This window comes from Gopherus flavomarginatus, chromosome 6 (genome assembly GCF_025201925.1).
Source record: "Gopherus flavomarginatus isolate rGopFla2 chromosome 6, rGopFla2.mat.asm, whole genome shotgun sequence".
Taxonomy (NCBI): domain Eukaryota; kingdom Metazoa; phylum Chordata; order Testudines; family Testudinidae; genus Gopherus; species Gopherus flavomarginatus.
Window position 1 is genome coordinate 6039717 of NC_066622.1, and position 21956 is coordinate 6061672.

Consider the following 21956-nt stretch of genomic DNA (forward strand, 5'->3'; position numbering starts at 1 on the left):
CACCACAGAATTGTGTTGCAGCATAACCCAAATAATTTTTTTTTACTGTTAATTATTTTTAATTACTACATTATTCAGTACTTTTGCCACATGCAACATAAAAGTTCAGTTTTGAGTTATTTCTCTGTGTAACAACCTCCTTCGTCTGTAGCTGTTTTAGCAAAAAGAACTGTTATAATTCATAGGCTCTTGAGAAGGCTAGGTTAGATTTCACTCTGAATTAATCTGTGTTCCTCTCTCCTCTGTGACTTGTGTCAGATTAGAATTAGATCGACCGTGAAGGAATTTAAAAGATCTCAGGCCAAATCCTAATAAAAGTTAACCCACGTCACAGACCCCAAGATACAACCTGGGCCAGTAACCTGACAGTAATGGAACAGAAAGGCATTGTAGGGTGAGACTCAGAAATACCGGCAAGGCAAGGGGAGTAGCTTCAACAGGCCTAGTCTTGCTTTTAAGGAGGTCTCTCTCTCCCTCTCTCTCTCTCTCTCTCTGTGTCTCACACACACACACACACACACACTGAAATTCACAAAACAAGCAGAGGAAAACAAGACAAAATGAAAGATATTGATCTTTATACTGATTGTTCTTTTCCCAAAGTATGTGAGTCTCATCTTCTCCCATCCACCTCAAAAAGTAGATCAAACAATATACATTTTAAAGAAGACATTACTAGCAAAAAAGCTAATACGTATTTTGGAAATTAATAGCTCCTTCAAAAGAAAAAAAAAATCCTTGTAAAATGAAACTAGGGAAAAAAATTCTTTAAAGTTGAGCCAACTCTATTCAATTAATTGAGGGAAATAATTACATTAGTACACAAATGCTTGTATTTTTCCAGTCTTAGTTCTGGGACTGTTTTCGGTTTAATTCCTCAGTTTAGAAGTTTAACCTTCAAAGTATGAATAAATGATAACTTCAGATTCCTTTGGCGAGTCTATTTTCTTCTAGTGACTAAGTATGCAGAACCTCTTTCAGAAAGAAAAGGTTGCACACACTGCAGGGATTCAAGCTATTGTTTCACAAAAGACATTCCATGTGCAAGGAAGGGGGAGTAGCATCAGCTGTCTCTTTTGCCTTGAGCTGCTGTCGCAAAGTGGGGCTCAACCATTTTTTTTCCCTCCCATGACAAACTCTGAATGGTATCTGAACATTTGAGATTGAGTGTTTAGAAATATAAACTGCACCAGCTGTTCTGAAAAATAATCGCTCTCATGTTTCTACAGCCACATGGCAATGAGACCCTCTTATTTACTTATTTCTCATTAAAATGTCAGTCTGGGATCTGATTACTCCAACTGCCAAAATAAAGCCCTTTTTACAGTTTAGACTATTCCTCTGCTTCAGTTTCATTGTAGCAACAACCACCCAAAATACAATTCCACAACATAAATAACTTTTTAATATTTAAAAGCTTTATTGCTCTTAAAACGTAACACAGGGATACTGATCTCCCTCTTTGTTTTCTATCCAGATAGCTGCATGGTCTTCATTACTGTAATATCAGAGTCTTCAATACCAAAACCATGGCTCTCTAACTCTGGGGCTACGGGAGAACTTGTTTAGCTGTGAGAAAGTAACAATTTCATAGTGTCTGGCCAACACAACTAAAGGAGATGTGATCACATGGGCAGTGTGTTACATAGTTGCTATTTCCAACATCTCAGCTTCAACCCGGCCTGTCCCTAATGCCTTTCTTAGCAGGTGATGTATGTTGCCAAAGTTCCAAGATAATTAATGCAGGAAGTTTAAATATCTGGATTTGGTTGATATGAACATTGAACATGGGTTTTAAACAGATCCCAGGCTTGTCTTTTGAAGGTGTTGTGCAGGTTTCCTTTGAGGACAAGGACTGAGAGCTCAGATACGGAGCGATCGCTCTGTGAAAAGCGTTAACTCATGGATGATAGGGTGTTTTTGTTGTTTATCATTTTTCTGTGCGAGTTCATTCGAGGGCATAGTGATTTTCTGGTTTCACCCACATAGTTGTTGCTGTGGCATTTAGTGCACTGGATGAGATACACCACAGGTTGTGATTGGCATGTATAGGAACCGTGGATCTTGAAGGATCTCTTGTGGGGGGGTATTAATAATCGTACCAGTGGAGATATTATGTCTGCAGGTTTTGCATCTGTTATTCAGGAAGGGTCTGGCACCGCTTTGAGTCGCTGTGTCCTGGTCTGTGGGGAGCTTGCTTCTGATGATGAGCTTTACTCATGTGCTTAAAGTCAAGCACGTGCTCAAGTGCTTCCTTGGATCATGGCCAGCACACTCAGAACTTTGCAGGGTCTAGCCCTACGCAAACTAAAAGCATTGAGTATATAACTGGGTGTGGATCTGCAGCATATTGTTCAATCAGCAGTTACTGAGAGGCACACGTTTATATCCAGTCCATGGCTCTGTGCAAAATCCACGAATGTCAGCAGTCAGTCAGGGAGCAGGATGCATTGAAGTTCACCAGTGACAGCAGGATGATGAGTCACATGTTACAAGTGACTAATCAGGGACCAGGAGGGGACTCATGAGAGAGAGAGCTAACATTGTTGCAGGATTTGCTTATGCAGCAGAGAGCTCCTGATTCTATAATCCTATCTGGGAACATACGGAGTTCTTATCCCTCCTCACTGACCCCTCACCGAAAGTGAATTTATCATGTCGGCATGCAGAGCTGTTTACATAATGAGGTGTGGGGCCCTTTCTGCTGGTACATGTGTGTATATGTGAAATCCACTTGAGGCCTCATCTCATGACCCTCTGTGTGAGAGCTTGAAAACGAACGCTGGCTTAAGAGGGAAGAATGCAGCAAACAGTTTAAACAAGTCTGCACTGGCTTGAACTAGGAGAGCTGCTTCTGCAACTCATCCAGGGGAGCACTTAAACCTCAGGGATCCAGGTTCTAGTCCCACTCTGACTTCTCCCTGAAGACTAGCTTATTAAATGGCATTTTTACGAGATGGTTCATGGACTTGAACAGTGTATGTTTAAAACTGACATACCTCTAAAGAAATGAACACTGTTCTCCTGCTGTAGTTGGAGTTTATATTTATATGATTCAAACTGAGTTAAATTAAAAAAAATATGCCTCCAGAATTTTGCATGTGCCCTTATTTACATGTCCACGGAACACAATTCTACAACTTCTATGCATGAAAATTACAGCATCTGCAAAATTAGAGGAAGGGTTAAAATCCCTCTGCAAATTTGGCCCATCATGTTTCCCCATGAATGGTATATGACAGAATATATTTTGACAAACAGCCTTTATATTAAGTCAACACATAAACAGATAGTCAGATACCACAGAGAGATGAGTAGTACTTACTATTCGTAGTAGTCGCACCATGGTAATGTCTAGGTTCCTCTCACTGAGATCTAGGCCCATGTGCTAGGCATTGTACACACACATAGTAAGAGAGAGCCCCTGCCCTGAAGGGCTAACAAGCTCAACAGACATGACAGAGAGGAGGCATTTATATCCTCCATCTTACAGATGGAGATCTAAGGAGCAGTGAGATTAAATGGCTGGTTTATGGTCACACAGGGAGTTTGTGGCAAAGTCAGGAGATGAACCCAGATCTTGACTCCCAGATCCAATGGCTTAACCAGAAGACCATCCCTTCCCTCACCCACTTTCTGTCCAGAGCTGGGGCTGGACACTATAATTAAATCCAAACTAGGAAGGCAAAACGTTTTGTGAGGCCAATTATTTTTTCTATTTTAGTACATGAAGACTGGATTTTGGCGTGAACCTCTGGAATCTCTCCACTTAATTTCCTCCCTAAACATTCCATACTGGGCTGAACCATTGTTCTGGCTCAGAGAGACAGTGTGTGTGCGTGGGGGGGGGGCGGTAAGAGGACGTGTGCAGGGGGGTGAACTAGATTTGGATAACAAGTGTTGGAATGGACCTAGCGATAAATACAGAGAACAAATGAAAACTCATCTAAGATCGGGATGCGACCACAAACAATTTGACTAGCTAATGGAGCCCAGCGGCGATCACGCAGGAAGAATAAATAAATCTCTCTGGCAGGAAAGAAATCATATTAAAAGAATCCTTGTATGTTTGTTAGTATTTAAAACCACATTAATCCATATTATAATTGAGGAACACCAAGGTGTGCATATAATCCCATGCCTCCGGCGCTGGAAATCATTCTGTCTTTGATTTTAAGCCTCATGGTACAAGACAGGTGTACTTGGGTAAGGTGTATCGTAGATGAAAATCCTAGGTGGGATGAGAACTTCATCATCCTATAAGTCTACATTCACCCTCAAGGGCCCTTAGAAACTGGGGCTTTAAAATTCTGGAGGTCTAACGGCAAAACACAGGTAGATCTGAATTATCTGGTGTACATCATGGGTCAGATTCTCAGCTACGTTAAAATCAGAGGCCATTCCTCCCCCATCAAGACACCCAGGGCTGCAGAGAGAGTGGCATAGGACCAAATGGTGACCCCTCAATATGCCAATTTACACTAGCTGAGGATCTGGCTCTTTTTATGGGGATTGCTCAGAACTCTTATTGGCAAATCAGAATTCTGTCATGTTTCTTATTCAATCATTATCCGGCAGTGTTGTTCCTGTTGTCTTTCTAGTCATATTTAAAGGGACAGAGACAGGTAAAAAAAAATCTGAGTTAAAAAATCCCTTTGTTACCAATGACCCCATAAACTTTTTGCTGGTTTTATTTCTTCCATTTCTCTTGGCATGGATGGCAGAAGTAAATGAGTCAGTTTCGGCGGTGTTCTACTCAGTCTAGCAGAAGTCTGCAAGGCTTGGTTTGCAAACATTCTTTAAGCAAGATGACTTCATTGGCATTACAGAAAAAGAATGAAATTGTGGAAAAAATATTGACTGGTGTTAGATTTTGTAAAAGCCTGGGAGGGAGACGAGGAGGGGATAAAACCTAACTGTAGCCTTACAATGACCCTTTAAGATAACTTGTAAAAATGATTAGCAGTTATTTTATACTGGGATCTACCAACTCACTTCATCAAAACCCCTCCTAATAGCACTAATCCCAGGAGCCTGCGAGAATTGGGATAATCATTTACTACAGGTACCATCATTGGCATGTTTAGAAATCCACCGGAGTGTACCAACTGAGAATTCTTTTGTATTTACAGTAGCATATAACACTTGGAGCCACACTGACATGCAAAGGCAGCGGATGTTGCATGCTGAAATAAAGACCTAACACTGTGGGATGTGTCAGTTTTAATTTCCCTGTCCTTGATATTTCCCCTGCTTCTTACCTCTGCGGCCCAGGACACATTCACTTCCAGTTTCAAAACATGTAAACTACTTTAGATTCAGTTTAAAGAAAAGAAAAACAAATGGAGAACTACCAGCATCTGGTTTCTGATGTTAACGGTTTATACAAAAAAAGCTAATTAACTCCCTGATAGTACAAGTCAGGGAAGGGAAATTCCACAAGAAACAAACTGCTCAAGCCATTTCCATCAGCTAGAGAACCAAACTGATCCCACTGAACAACGAGTTGGATTCTCCGCTTTATCGTGATTACATTCAGTGAAGCAGAGAGAGAGGCAGGCGCCATGAACAGGGTTACTGTTCCCTGATTCCCAGCATCGCCCCCACAGCACGTTAGAGGATGAATCTATAGAGACAATACAACATATTCCAAGTAAAACAAATCTATGAATCTAGAGCAGCGTGAAGCTACTGTAACCTGCGCCAGCTGGCAGAGGGCCCCAAGGGAACATCTGTCAGAACACAGCATGCCCTGGCCACTTCTCGTGTCTGCCACCAACACATCTGCTGCATCAGGGGCTGTAGCGAGGGTGACCTGGCTATACTGGCCTTTTCTCTGTTGGGGACTCCCCAATCCTGTGAAATCTTCAGCTGGGAGATGGGGTCTGTTCCTCTTGCACAACCTGAGCAATGCACAGGTAGCAAAGCAAGGCAGAGCATCTAAAAATACATTTTCCTTCTCCCATATGCAAAGCTGCAATAGTTGACAACTTTAATTTTAGTGGTTAAGTCTGCGAATTTGATTAAAGCTCTAAGAGACCCTTGGCTGTTCTTTGCCCTACAGCTTAACAGCTAGAATAGCTACTGTTGTAGCTTGAGGGTATTATAAACTAGGCTTCCTTCATATATGTCTAGCCAAAGATACAAAACAGAAGCCACTGCATGTATTAACTATTGAATAAATTCTCTGTGACAGCTGCTCATTTCACACCATGTTGCAAAGCTCTCAAGGCCAAGATTGCAGTGTTTGTTGTGGAAGAAATTGGTCTCATGACCCTTTGCACTATTAATATTACCTTAGATCATATTTTTATAACTTTTAAGGGACTTGTCCTGAGCAACTGTGCTATCAACAAGAAGGGATTAATTTTTTTTTGCTACATAAAGGGGGGTTTGAGTCCGGGAATGACAGTAAACCCAACTGGAGGTTATGGGGCAGTTGAAAGAGAGGAGCACTAAATACTATCTTACAGAATGTGCCCATCACCATCCCTTTCTCATATTGAGGCACAGTACAGATGCCAACATTAAGGCTGCGTCAAGCTTTTGGCTTTGACGGGGCTTTTAAATATCTCTGTAGCTCAGTCTATATGACATTTTGGAAAAATTGGAACCAGCACTGATGCCGCTTTGAATTTCGAAAGCCATTGAGAGAGCAAGCGAGTGCTCCTGAAAAAAGCTATAAACCCGCAAAAATCCCTCCTAGTCAGAAATGAAGTAGGGATGTTAAAGCTTGGTCTAAATTTCTCTAGCTAACAAACCACAGCCCCTGGGAACTCCAACCCCACCACTCCCTCCTGCAGTGTCCAACAATAGAAAAACTACACATTTACAATGTGAAATGCATGCCCTTAATGGAACATACCTGCAGGGAGCCCTGTGACGATTTAGCTAGCAGAGCACCAGCTCCAGCCAAAACTTTGGCTCCTGACACTGTCTCCCAGATTTCCTGAGTCAGCAGAGAGCGCTGGACTGTGATTCCAGTTTACTTGTCTTTATTGGTTTTTTAATACTGAGATCCAAAACACATGTAAGAGTAATGAACTTTGGAGGAACGACAAATACTGCACAAAACCGGTCTTCGACTGGATAGGTCTTCCCTATAATGGTTCGTCCCTAGCCACCCCACATACCCCTCATGGACATATCTGTGTTTTCTGTCACCTAAGAGATAAATCCCTTTCCAAGAAAAAAGACATTTTCAGATAATCTTATAAATCGGATGCTCACAGAGGCCTTGATCCATTGAAGTCAAATGGGCCTTGGATCAGGTCTGTGAAGCGATTTCTTTCATGCCAATGTTCCAGTCTTTTGAAATTGGGACTTAAGAGCTTTTCTGTCTTCTGAGATCAATTTTTCAGCCATTTTGTACAAGACTTTGTAGTCCCATGCATTGAACACCATCGTTTAGCTAATATGGTTTTAACCCAGCTAATAAACACAATTCTTATATCATTATTTATAAAATCCTTGACCCCAAATTTCTGTTACTGTTAAATAATGTGCATCAAGTTACCAACCTGATTCTTACACGGTCAGCACGCATCATTTTCCAATTGACCATATTTGAACAAGTGGGCAAGAACCCACCCTATTATTTGTCTGACTGCACCAACTCTCCTGAAAATATACTTAAACATCTAGGTAGCGACTTTTTGGACCATCAGAATTCTGTAATGATACATCGAAGCTGTCAAAACCCGCTACTGTATTTGCGAATAAGGGATTTCTGGATTGGTCATACATGGGGATGTGACCTCATATCCATTCATAATTTCATCAACTGATGCCAAAGGAAAATGGAACTACTTCTTTTCCTGTAGGCCTTAGATCTACTGGGGGAACTACACAGAAAAAGGAAACATTACATCGCTGGCAATCTTGGATAGAAGCAGCAGTTTAAGACTAATTGGTCATGAATGATGGATGTTGGCCATCTTCTCCTCTGATAGCCTTCAAAGGCTCTTAGTAAATTATTGTGTCTTACTGAGATGGAAGCTCTGTGTTCCAAACATATCAAGAAAGTTCTAGTTTTCCATGGGATTATTTCCTAATCTACTCAGACTTTTTTTTTTTAAAAGAGATTTTAGTAGAGTTGAAAACTGAAGAAAAACTCCCTCCATCAGCCCATCAGAGAAATGCTATAGAAAAGTAACAAAAACCACGGACACAGTCACTGTCCGCAAATCCATATTTCAGTAATTTACTCCAGATTCACAGAAGCGAATCCAGACCAGATCAGAACGTAGCCCAATAGCTAGTTTAATGGCTGCCTTAGGCCTATGCAGTTGCATAAGACACAGTGCTTCCAGGGACTCCACATCATGTACACACACCTGACTTATCAGCCAGGAAGCCATGTGCCTGGCTGCAGTTATGTACAACTCCAGTACCAGCGAGTTGCTGCAGAAACTGATTCCCCTCACTGAGGAACCCCAGTTATGCCTCTTGGTAACTGTGCTTCACTCCATCTCCTGATCCATTCAGGGGGCATCACCCAATGGTTTGGAACTTCTTGAATGGACTTGGGCCAGAAGTAGGGGTCAGGGCCTAGTAGACAGGAGGCTGCAGGATGGGGGAAGGGACAGGTATCGTGTGTGTGGACTTAATTATGGCAGCACACCAGGGTTTTCCTAGGGAGCCTGCAAAGTCTAATATTGGCCTAGTTTCTCCACAGTATAGATGAGTCAGCCCATGACTCTGTGCCCTTAGAGGCTCATCAGAAATAGGATGGGTCCCAAAATGGCTCCTGGCTAAGATCAGCAGAAAGTCTTAAAGTATCCATCTTAGCAACAGCGAGTTAGGTTCACAGCACTAGACTTTGTTCGTTCACAGTACGTATTCTGTCTATGTCATCTTCGTAGTGATTACAGCCAGACCCAGAGTTGCACATTTGTTAGTCTGAAGATCAAATAAGGTGGACCAAGAACCACAACTAGAAAGTTAATATTCATGTCAAGGAATAAAGTGACCTCAGAGAGAAGCACAAGCTGGAAGCTAATAGACTAAAATGGATTAACCTTGGCGGTAAGTCAGACTTTCAACATCCTCGGAAGCATTTTTAGATTTAAAAGACCCTGAACCAATGCTCTGTGCACATGCATTATTTCTCAGGATGCGTCTGCATTCAAAGCATCTTGGAAATAAAACAAGCACCCACACAAGGGGCTGACTTCAATGTTCTTTTGGAGCATGTGCCACCATTATATTGGAATTTGGGTTCTTTTGACTCTAAATGAGTGTCCTCCGAGTCTCCGGGAAGGCACAAAGGAAATCTCTCTCTTGTGAAAGCTGAAAGAAAACAATGCTGAATCTGAACTAGCCCGGCTAGATGGCAATAGATGAAATGTAAGGTGCCAAGGAGTTTAAAGCAGGGATTGGGCATTGCTGTAATGCTTGCAGAGACAAGAAAGAAAAATGCAACTGGATTTTCTCCAGTCTGACAGATAATATTTACAGCCTGTGGGTGGTGCCAAAATATTTCAGGAAATGCCAAAGACTTTCGGAATAAAGCTAGGGAAAACAGAATATTTAAAGACAGCTAATATAAGACTAAGAATATAGGCTTCCCACCCTATTTCAGCCTCCTTGCATGATTTCAAAACGATCACCATAGCAATTATCAAGGCTAACCTCACTTTACAATCTCCTCTGGAAATTAAGCTTTAAGTCTAAAATGTAAAAGCTCAGCATAAAGGCTAAACAAATCAAGTAAACTGCAAATAACCAAAATAAATGAACATTTTACACTGACAACATACTGGGATAAATCCACCCTACTAACTTCCTATCTAGAAATATGCAACCTTCATTTTAGTCATTTGAGTGACTTTATCTGGTGAGTTATAGATAGTATGATGAGAAACCAAACCCATATGGGGAAAGTATGAGCATTTGTCCAGATCTTTAGAAGGGCTGGGTACCTCACATGTTCCTTTGGTCTTAGTGCAGGAAGTCACACAATTACTTTGGTTCCTTATGTGTCATGATATATAGACTCCGTTTTTCTTAAAGAGGAGGCATTACAGAAAACAGCTACAGTGACCCAAAAAAAATAAGGAAAAAAGAAAAAAGAAAAGAAAAATGGGCAGGTTCCACACAGCACAAGTCCCAGCTTTGTCTCACTCGTTTACCTAGGCCACACTGTATCTGTTACACTACAGCACACAGAGACATCTAGTGGCTGAAAAACATACTGCAAGTGAATATCTCCTACTCAACACCCCTGAAAAATCAGACTAATTGTTTCTAAGAGAGAGTTTTTAAGTACATTTTAAACCAAAGGTTTTACCTGTTCTGGCTTCAGCCCTGGAGGCACCCATGCATACTCTTCCAAGGCACAGCCTGAGTCATCATCAGAAGTGGAATTCCTCTGAAAGTCAAACATGAGCTTGGTCACCGTCTTCTCCATCTCCAGAGGCATTACTGTTACAAAGTGCTCTTCTTGTGGGCACTTACAGTGAAGGCAAATCTTCCTGTAAATTGTGAAGAAACAGATCCAACTGTGAGTTTCATTTTGAAAAAGAAACAATCTGAGTGATCGCTGCCGATCAGCAGAGCTCAGATCCCAAACTATAAACACATACTCATTGGCAGCATGCCCCTGGCAATAACCCAATTCATCCAGAGCAGTTTTCTAATTCGGTATTTATGTCTTTTCTGGGGGAAAAAAACGTCCAGACTTGCTAAAACAACCTCGGAGAGTCAAGGACTGTATCAGATTGTTAAAAGGTAGTCAGAGAGAGAATTGTTTCCTCCTTTATGCTGAGAAATAAACTTCCACAGGGCTAATAAATATGTGTAGAGCAGATTCTCTGCTAGTTTAAACTGACAGAGCTGCAGTGACTTCAGACTGACACCAGTCGAGGACCCGGCCTGAATTATTAAATATGGAAAATGTCAGTTTAAACGGAAAGATGTGAATGAAAAAGTTCCTTTGCCACTCTAATCGCATAAATTTGCTTTAAAATGGCATAAAACGTATTCTAATTGAAGTGTGTTAAATTAAAAGATGCTGTGAAACACAATCCCACGGAAATAGTTTCTCTTTCAGTTACTTAGATTGTAAGGTCTTTAGGGCAAGAATATCTGTCACATGTGTTTGTACAGCACCTACCACAATGGGGCTCTAATCCCTCACTGAGACCTCCAGGTGCTACTGCAATACAAATAACTAGTAACAGAACACCCTAAAAGTTGCCATTCAGAAATGCACTAGTTTAATTCATTGCATGCATCGCCCTTTTTTTAGCTCATTCAGCCTGATCTTGCATTATTAAAGTCAAGGAGAGGTTTTCCATGGTCTTGAATGGGAGCAGGAGGAAGCACTGGGGAAAGGCCAAGAAGATACATAGTACAGCCCCATTTACCTGACCTGCTTCAAGGATATTAAGCACAGTCAGTGAATGGAGTGATGGGAGACTGTGTAATCAGGGAGGTTGCTGGGTATGAGTCACACTGGGGGACTGAGATTCAGAGACGAGGGAGATCAAATGCTTTTCCGTAACATGGCCTATCAGTGTGTGCTTTTCGTTTAATGTGTAAGACTCTATGCTCACTTGCACTATTTACTTCAGCGATGATTTACGCTACTGCAGCAAGGGCATATTCAAGCCTGCTATCTGTTACTCAGAAAGCGATGAAGTAATGCAGAAAACAAGGGCAGGAATGGGTTTACAGTTTGCTGGTTTCTTTTGCTATAATTTACAGCCAAGGAAAACCTGAAAGCAGGAACAGGTAGACTCTGGGGTCTTTTTCTCCCAAACTTCCTTATTTCCTTTTAGCTGTGGCTTCAAAGAGAGCTAATATTATTAGGACTCTGATCCAGTTTTTGTCTACATTTCCACAGAGCCCTTCCACCCTCGCAAAAGTCAAGAGGCTCCGTTAAGTTAAACCAGGGAGATCTGCCAGATTTTCCCATTTTCTACTTTTCATCAGATCTAAAATACACACCGACCAAACGCACAGAGCACGTCTGGCTTGCATCCAGTCCATCAAAGGGGCTCAGTATAGCCTGTGGTTGTTACCTTAAAAAATAATCCAGGCACAATTTCATGTGAATACTTTAATTAATCAGCTACTGTGGAAAAGCAGAGCAGCTGGTTTCACAACTGTCTCTATCTCATTTTATGGTATGATTAGAAGTAGCTCAACATGCGACAATATGGTAGGAATAAATAATGTTGGTAGAGGCTAATACTTTGCATTTCAGAATTTGATATGTATTCTAGAGCAGTGGTTTTCAAACTAGGGCTGCTGCTTGTTCACGGAAAGCCCCTGATGGGCCGGGCCGGTTTGTTTACCTGCCGCGGCCGCAGGGTCAGCTGATCGCAGCTCCCACTGGTCCGCTGCTCCAGGCCAATGGGGGCTACAGGAAGGGCAGCCAGCACATCCCTCGGCCCACACCGCTTCCCGCTGCCCCCATTGGCCTGGAGCAGTGAACCACGGCCAGTGGGAGCTGTGATCGGCCGAACCTGAGGACGCGGCAGGTAAACAAACCAGCCCGGCCCGCCAGGGGCTTTCCCTGAACAAGCGGTGGACCGGCTTTGAGAAGCACTGTTCTAGAGCGTTTAGTTCTGTTTTACGAAATGTCATTCTCAGGACAGCAATCACATTTTTCCAGCCAGCCAGAACACAATATTTTCAGCGTGGGGAACTAACAAAAAAACCTTCAATATCAGGGGGCAAAATGAAGACAATGGTGAATGCAGAGAAGAGAACCAGAACATACAGCAGATTTCTCATTGACTGAATTCATAGACTCATAGACTATCAGGGTTGGAAGGGACCTCAGGAGGTATCTAGTCCAACCCCCTGCTCAAAGCAGGGCCAATCCCCAACTAAATCATCCCAGCCAGGGCTTTGTCAAGCCTGACCTTAAAAACCTCTAAGGAAGGAGCTTTCATCACCTCCCTAGGTAACCCATTCCAATGCTTCTCCACCCTCCTAGTGAAAAAGTTTTTCCTAATTATCCTAATTCCTGACTGTCTCTCTCAACAGAAGAGCAGTTCAAAGGAAAGAGATAAATAACAGATATTAAAGTAGCAGTAACGTAAGCACAATGGAAATGGGTTTTACCCATCTCTCCCCAAACTGCTCATGTCACAAACATTGTCACTGTTCAGCCAATTGGTTATTACTAGTAGTAGACTCTGATGCTACTTTTAATGTTCTATTTTCTTCCAGTTTGTGTGTCATGGGCACCTCTCACCAGGGGCCTGATCCTACTCCCACTGAAATCAACAGCAAAGGTCCCGTCACGTCAGTGGGAGTCGGAGCAGGCCCCAGCGTGAATGTTTAGACTGTTCTACTTCTGGCTGTTAGTTCCATTGTGGGCTTCTAATCACATCCATTCTGGAGGACCTGGAGCAGCTCACACTGAAACCAGAACACTATCACAGATCGGACTGCCCTTTATACAAGGTACAGGACTGCCTAATTGTGACATTGTCCGGACAGCAAGATTTTTGAAAGTACAAACATTGTAACATTAAACAAAAAACAAAAACAAAACAATCTATGCACCCCCATCCAGCCATAGGGCCACAATATTTAATAGTACGTAACTGCCAAGAATGTGCCCAAAGTTTTCAGTTATTATTAAATGAGGTAAATATTTATGATGATTTTTTTAAATGAAAAAGTGTCTAACAATGAGAAGTGGCAGCAAAAAATTTGAATGGTCAGTCAGAATCCTTGCTTTACCCTACTTGGGTCTCATCACACCACTGATACCATGTCTATATACAACTCAGCTTGTGAGGAAAAAACCCAGGAAGCTTGTTCATACATAGCCTTGCTTCCTACACATTTCAGTTATCCATTATTCTGCTATTTGTATTACTATAGCACTCAGAAGGCCATGTCCTGGAGCCGCAGCCCATTGTGCTAAGCATTGCACACATGCAGGACACAAAGCTGGTACCTCCTGCTGTTACCATACATGTACATTTCATTAACTAAGGCATCCCAGCTGCAGACCTTCACTCTTATGGAGAGGACTCAGTTTAGCCTTGGTGCAACTACATTAGACGAATTTGTCCCTTCCCTTAGGGACACTGTTCATTTCACACTGTAGTCTGTGTATTAAAAATAATCTATTAAGGGAGGATGTTTTGTGTCCCAATTACTGTGGGTCAGTGCAATCTCCTAGCAGGAAAACGTCTGCCTGTATAAAGAATGGTTCATATAATCAAAGGAGCTGGAGACGCAAAGATGAAATAGCTTATTTAGTTCATCTCCCCAGCTGTGTGGAATTGTTCTGGACACTGAGCTTTCCAAGGCTTTGCCCATTTCAGTGTTGAACGTCTCAGAGGATGGGACTTCTGTCACTTCTCTGGAAAGATTTTACAGATGTCAAGATCTTGCCATCAGAGAGTTGAATTTTCTACCTTTCCTCTCATTACACCATCCTGAACAACCCCACTTTCCAGTCTCTGACTCACAAGCAGCTTGTCAACCAGTATACAATGATCAGTTAGACTGGGCTGCAGCCCTATCGCTTTCTATAGAATGCCCTGGGGTCTGGTACAGCTGAACCATTACAATTTACTGTGTTACCATATAATTGAAAGCTGAGAAAATAATATTTTTGAAAATTTTATTTTATGAATGTTGGGATCTGATGTTTCATGAAGGCAATGTGCAATACCCTGTGGGTACTTTTCTTTACTAAAATATAGTTCCCATTTGTTCTCTCTATGGGTAGACATGAGCTTCTAGCCCAATTCAATTAAAAATAATCTCCCTTAGTGCAAATCTGATAAACGTGTAGATTTCAAACTTCACCTCTGTGAGATGAAACTGATGAGGCAAGGGCATAACGATTGGTGCAATAAACAGATACATCTATAATTATGCAGAGAGATGATGAAAATGAGAAGACAGTGCCAGTATTATATTTGAAAGGCAAAGGGGACCCAGTTCTGACTCTGGTTTCACGCTGGTGTAATTCCAGCGGCATCAATGGAGTTAGTTCTCATTTGATCAGAATCAGGCCCCGTGAATGCTCACCGCTGTATACAGTATCACTAACACCATGACCTTGCAAACCATAGCAACTGGAACACTCATTGACCGTCGCAAAGATGGTGTTTAGCCAGTTGTACATATGAGGTAAGAATATGAGAATCTGGACAAGCTCGAGGTTTGTAGCTAGCATGCCAAATACATTACTATATAAAGAGTTACACAGAGCAGGTATAGCCACATATTTCCCTGCCGGGTAAACCCATTAACTTCATTTTGTCCAGCCAGAAGCACTGACTTAACAATAGTGATGTTTTGATCGAGAAAGACTTTTATCTTTAAAGTTCTAGGCAGAGTGTAACTTTTCCACATATGCAGAGGAACCCAAGGCTGTCTGAGAAAACAGTGTGTGCATCTGCTAAGGAGAAGAAAATTAAGTCAATCACTCAGCGTCTTTCTAGAAATTTCATCTTCATTCCAAAGCAAGCCTTTCTGGTGTCAGTCTTTTAATAGTAGGGGTCTAATTCTGCCCTGGAATACACACACACAATCCCCACTGACAGCAGTGGGGGGTTGCCAAGTTGTATTAGAGAAATGCCTGCCCTATGGTAATTAATATGTCAGAAACTCGTAAGTAGCTATTTTAACATGCTTTGAAATTTCAGAGATGCCTTTGGGAGACAAGATCAACATGGCCAACCTCAAGCATTCAGAAATCACGAGTCAGGCCCCCAAAATCATGAGATTGGCTTAGAAATCATGAGAGTTTTTTAAAAAAACAATTTTGGATTCTTTTTATTTACTTTCTGTTGGTTTTTTTAGGTTTTTTTTTTGAGCCTTTCAGTTTCACCTTTTCACATTTTTCTGCAAAATCAGGAGGACTAGAACTTTTTTTCTGAACTGATAGCTGAGATCCTCATGGACACACCTGGGGCTTTAAGAAAAACACCCAATATTATAAGACTTGCAATAAAATCATGGGCGTTAGCAGTGCTGAAAACTCAAGAATGGATGCGGGACCAACTGATGCAGGAGACTGGGGAAAATCACTGGGTTTGAAAAATATTAATAGCTTGTGAAAGGGGAGATAAAGAAAGGAGGAAGCAGGATGCTGGCTGCTCGGCTACCGAAGCTTGAGATACAGAACAGCCTTGGTATTTCTAGTCTATAAGGAGCTACACACTTGTTTGCCCTGCAGCGGGCCCAGGAAGGAGGGAGATAAATAGGGAGAAAACAACATTTCCTGGTTTCATATTTTGTTGGAAAGAAGCCCTTGCTGAATTGACTTCACATGGGACCAAGATGTAACCTCTCTAAACACATTGAAAAATTTGTTCTACCCGGGGTCAACAATTCATTTGACGAAGTTACAGGATGGATGCATTTTATTTTCAACATCTGTCTTTCTGCTGTTTTCCTGGTATAATTGCTGCTGCACTCTGCAGAGAAGGGACTAAACTCTGTTCTCAGTTACCTCGACACACTCTCCACTGGCCGCAACGGAACAACTGAATAGAATCTGGCCCATGGGCTTCAAATTAAAAGGAATCTACTTGCCTCTCAGCAAAATAATCAGCATTCATACAGTTACCGCACTGCAAGAATAGCTCAGGCTGGCCTGTGGAGAACAAGGGCCCAGTGCAAACTCTCCTGAGAAGCCACACTAACCCCCCTACGTTGTTGTGCAGCTTCGCTGCCCCATGAAGATTACGGTAATAGTGAGTGGATGAGTACTAGGGAGTTATTAAGAGGATTGTAAACAGGCCTGGTGCTTCATACAACATAAGGTGAGGCAGGATCTTTGCTCCCAAGAACCTGCCTTTTAATTGGATGAGCATAGGGTAGCACCTGCAACTCAAATGACAGAGGGGCAGAGAAGAGATTCAGGAAGGGGGTGAGTTTTAAGGCGGGATGTGGAGAAGAGAAAGAGAGGCTACTTTACAAAACCTCTCATAACTTGAGCACTAGAGTCTGCAATGTGACCTCTCCCTGGATGGTGCAAATGTCTAGCTTCCCCAGAGAAACCTGGTGGTGAAAATGAATCACCTGGTTGTGCCAAATTCTGTACTGCACAGCTCAGGGCAACAGGATTTTATACCCCTTCTTGGCCTGTCATTGCAGCAACCTTAGTAGCTCCTGCTGTTCTGAAAACCTTTTATTCTGCCCTGTCCTGGTTTAAAACCTTAATTTTCTGACCAAAGTTATTTTCATGGCACCAGTTTTGTCATGTCTGGTAGCCTACTACATTGTCACTGCACCACCACTAGCTCTAATGGTCGCTTCTTTCATTTCTTCAGTGTTATTACAAAGATGGTGGGCAACTGAGGCCTGGTCTACACTACGCGTTTAAACCGATTTTAGCAGCATTAAACCGATTTAACGGCGCACCCGTCCACACTGTGAGGCCCTTTATATCGATATAAAGGGCTCTTTAAATTGGTTTCTGTACTCCTCCCCAACAAGAGGAGTAGCGCTAAAATCGGTATCACCATATCGGATTAGGGTTGGTGTCGCCGCAAATTGACGGTATTGGCCTCCGGGCGGTATCCCACAGTGCACCACTGTGACCACTCTGGACAGCAATCTGAACTTGGATGCAGTGGCCAGGTAAACAGGAAAAGCCCCGCGAACTTTTGAATTACATTTCCTGTTTGCCCAGCGTGGAGCTCTGATCAGCACAGGTGGCGATGCAGTCCCAAATCCAAAAAAAGCTCCAGCATGGACCGTACGGGAGATACTGGATCTGATCGCTGTATGGGGAGACAAATCTGTTCTATCAGAGCTCCATTACAGAAGACAAAATGCCAAAGCGTTTGAAAAAAATCTCCAGGCTACACAGTGCTGTGTGACAAGCGTAACGGGAAGCCAGAGACTCAAATGGACACTCATGGAGGGCGGGAGGGGGTACTGAGGACTCCAGCTATCCCATAGTCCACAGCAGTCTCCGAAAAGTATTTGCATTCTTGGCTGAGCTCCCAGTGCCTGTAGGTTCAAACACATTGTCCGGCGTGGTTCAGGGTATAGCTCGTCAATTTACTCCCTCCCCCCACCACGTGAAAGAAGAGGGAAAGAAATCGTTTCTTGACTTTTTTCAATGTCACCGTTTGTCTACTGAATGCTGGCGGTAGACGCGATGCTGCAGCAGTGAAGAGCAGTATCCGCTCTTCTCCCCTCCCCGGTGGCAGACAGTACAATATGACTGCTATCTGTCGTCACCATCAGCCCGTGAGTGCTCCTGGCTGGCCTCAGGTGAGGTCCGCCGGGGGCGCCTGGGTAAAAATAGGAATGATTCCTGGTCATTCCCAGTAGATGGTACAGAACAGCTGGTAACTGTCCTCATCATAGCAACTGGGGGCTGAGCTCCATCAGCCCCCTCCCTTTCATGTGTAAAGAAAAGATTCTGTACTGCCTGGACTAGCATAGCAGCGGGATGCTGGGCTCCTCTCCCCCGCACCGCGTAATGTCCTGCCTGGACTGTCATAGCACCGGGAGGCTGCCTCCCCCTCATTTAATCTCACTAACAAGTCACTTTTTCTTATTCCTGCATTCTTTATAACTTCATGACACAAATGGGGGGGACACTGCCACGGTAGCCCAGGAAGGTTGGGGGAGGAGGGAAGCAACGGGTAGGGTTGCTGCAGGGGCACCCCTTAGAATGGCATGCAGCTCATCATTTCTGCAGGATCTGACATGGAGCAGCTGTACTCTCTGATACACTGGTTCTCTAGTACACTTGCCCCATATTCTAGGCAGGACTGACTCTATTTTTAGAAACCATACAGGAGGGATTGACTCGGGGAGTCATTCCCAGTTTTGCCTTCGCGCTCCTGGCCGACCTCAGCCAGGGGCACCCATGACAGCAGCAGACAGTACAGAACGACAGATAACCGTCATCTTATTGCCAATTTACAACAGCAGCAGATGGTACAGAACGACTGATAACTGTCTCTGCTATCATGCAAAAGCAAACGAATGCTGCCGTGTAGCGCTGCAGTACCGCCTCTGTCAGCGGCATCCAGTACACATACTGTGACAGCGACAAAAGGCAAAACGGGCTCCACAGTTGCCGTGCTATGGTGTCTGCCAGGGCAATCCAGGGGAAAAGAGTGCAAAATGATTGTCTGCTGTTGTTTTCCCGGAGGAAGGAACAAGTGACGACATTTACTCAGAACCACCCGCGACAATGATTTTTGCCCCATCAGGCACTGGGATCTCAACCCAGAATTCCAAGGGGCGGGGGAGACTGCGAGAACTATGGGATAAATATGGAATAGCTACCCACAGTGCAACGCTCCGGAAATTGACGCTAGCCTCGGACCATGGACGCACACCGCCGAATTAATGTGCTTAGTGTGGCCGCGTGCACTCGACTTTATACAATCTGTTTTACAAAACTGGTTTATGTAAAATCGGACTAATCCCGTAGTGTAGATGTACTCTGAGTTTGGGAGTGAAAAAAGTCTAAAGGGGAAATATTTCCAGATCTGGTATCTTTGATATTTCATTAACGGTGAGCTGCAAAGCAAAGACTGAGGTAAGCCCAGATTTATGGGCCAGATGATCCTACTGTCCAGGCTGATGCATTCTGGGATATGTCCAATAACCAAATGGCAGCTGGAGGGTTTCGGATATGGGGAAACTAATTTTGACCATATTAGTTAAAATTGATTTCTATATTGGTTTCCTTCCTGTCTCCAACACACAGCCTCTGATTACTGAGGCATTCAGCATAGAAATCTGTTCTTAACTCAGGTTTCTCTTTGCAGGTCACCTTTAACGAAATATCACAGATCCCAGCGGTGAAATGTGCCACTCTCTTTAGGTCTTTTTCACTTCTGTACTCTGCTGTTTACCATCTTTAATTAGGGAACAGCTGTGAATGTGTAACGATTGCAAGCAGGCCCCCGCTAGCCATGTTCTTTCATCTCCTGCATTATTGTAATGACACGTGGCAATGATTCTGCAGCCATATATCAATAATGCTACATGACATCCCTGTGAACAGATATGCGATTATCCTACGTGTGCCATGATTAGCTGCTGGGGTCAATGGAGATCAACCCTTGTCATGTAACCCTTGCCAGCAATCCTGTGTGTCGGTATTATTACAGTACCCATTCTGCAGACTGGTAAACTGAGACATGAATGATAAAGCACGCAACTTGCTTAAGGCAATATCAGTCCAAGCCAGGAATAAAAGCCATGGTCCCTCTGTTCTAGCCATGATGGGGAAACACAAACCTCCTGATGTTTGTTACGTTTCTGCAGGTGGAATCCTGTTCTACTTTACAGAGCAGGGCAGCGGTGTGGGGGGCAGCAGGCTGACATCTAGTGGATACAGTAGGGCATAAGCATTTTATATTTTGACTCCAGCCGTCAGTAAATCCTACTTGCACTGGATCACCGTATGCGTGGAATGTACGAGTCTGATCTTGTCTAAAATGGAAGCAGCAGCAACAATCAAGGCAAGATTGATGTTAACATCACTCAGGCTGGACAAGGGACAGATCAGGAACACTCAACATTCCTAGCATTGCTTCTCCTTCCTCCGTTGTCTCTTGTGGGACTGAATTCAGTAAATCGTATCAGACAGAAACTTCATTACAGGGAGAACGTGCAGCAAATACGATTTCCTGATTCGTAGTACAAGCTACTGGCTTTGCTCATATTTGATGCACAGTGTAAGAAGAACAGACGGTTGTACCATCTGTGTAATAAAAGATCTGCATACATTTGTGTACATATTAATATGTGAGGTTTCGTAATCCCTTTAAAACCAATTCTCTGGTTTCTGAACAAAAATTATGGCTGAGTTCTAATCAACTACATTTTGCAAAACTAGTGGGGTGCTTTTTAGCCTCTAGGCTGCTTGTTATATGCTTGAGTTCATGATCTTTTGCAGTATTGGACAATGTTTTGATTGTGAGGAAACTCTGAGTCATGTTTCATCAGTGAGTGTATCATGAAAGATTACTGGAAAGCTGCCTGATCCAACACACATTTCTCAGGCATGGTTTCTTAGGGTCCAGTTCTGTTACCCCTCCTGCTGAACACGATTATGGAACTATTAGGAGAGCTAATTGGGAATTGGAAGGGATGGTGTCCTCAGCATGCGTCCATCTCTTCTGACCCTGCCAGGAGAAGGAATAATTTACAGAGGCTAAAACATTAACATAATTAGCTTTTGTATAGCACTTGCAGCCAAAGCATTTTACAAAGCAGAGTAAGCATCACTCTCTCCTTTTCCAGATGGGGAAACTGAGGCACTGCAAAGGAACATGACTTCCCCAAGGTCGCACAGCACACTAGTGACAGATCAAGAAAGAGTGACTCTGTTTCCTGACACCCACTTCTTTGGTTTACCTATTAGACCATGCTGCTCTAAAGTATGGATGATTGGGACACAGATGAGGACTAAGTGGATAAGAAAAGTCTGAAATGTTGCTTTGGGGTGGATAACACAGCTGGGAGAAACATCCATGTTTATATCAGCACCCCAGCTATCGCTACAGATCCTGGTAGCAGCAGTTGCCAAGAGAGCTGCAAACAGTCCTTGGCAGGAAGGTTGAATTTTTTTTTTCCTGATGTGTCCCTTGCTGTGGTTACCCATGTCTTTGTCACTTTGAGATTGGGTTACCACAACGAGCTTTTGCCTTCAAGCTATTCAGAAATCACAGCCAATGACAGAATGCAGAAGTCCGCTGGTTAAGGAGCCTTTCAGCAGCCAGCCCATTACACTGGCTACCAGCTGATTTCCAAGGGAAGTTTAAGGTGTTGGTTTGCACTGAAGAGCTCTGAATGGCTCTGGTCCTAGCTGCTTTAAAGGCTGCCTCTCTCCCCGTGTGAAACTACAGTAGCTTCTTTCGTCCAAGGTGCTATGATGTCCCAGGTCCCAAACCCAGGCCTGGGAGATCCCAGACAGCTGCTGGCATCCACTCAATGGCTACAGGAACCAGATGAACTGGGAAGCTACAGGGCTACAGCCTCAG

The 21956-nt window shown here is 43.2% G+C and overlaps 1 protein-coding gene across 7 annotated transcripts in view; it reads right to left on the reverse strand.

Moving 5' to 3' along the window:
• Positions 1-21956, reverse strand: part of PRICKLE2 (prickle planar cell polarity protein 2) — a 190596-nt gene that overhangs the window by 47357 nt on the left and 121283 nt on the right. For all 7 annotated transcript variants that reach the window (XM_050957332.1, XM_050957337.1, XM_050957334.1 and 4 more), the window contains one exon: positions 10292-10475. In XM_050957332.1, coding sequence (XP_050813289.1) covers positions 10292-10475 — 184 coding nt within the window. The remainder of the gene's footprint in view (positions 1-10291; positions 10476-21956) is intronic.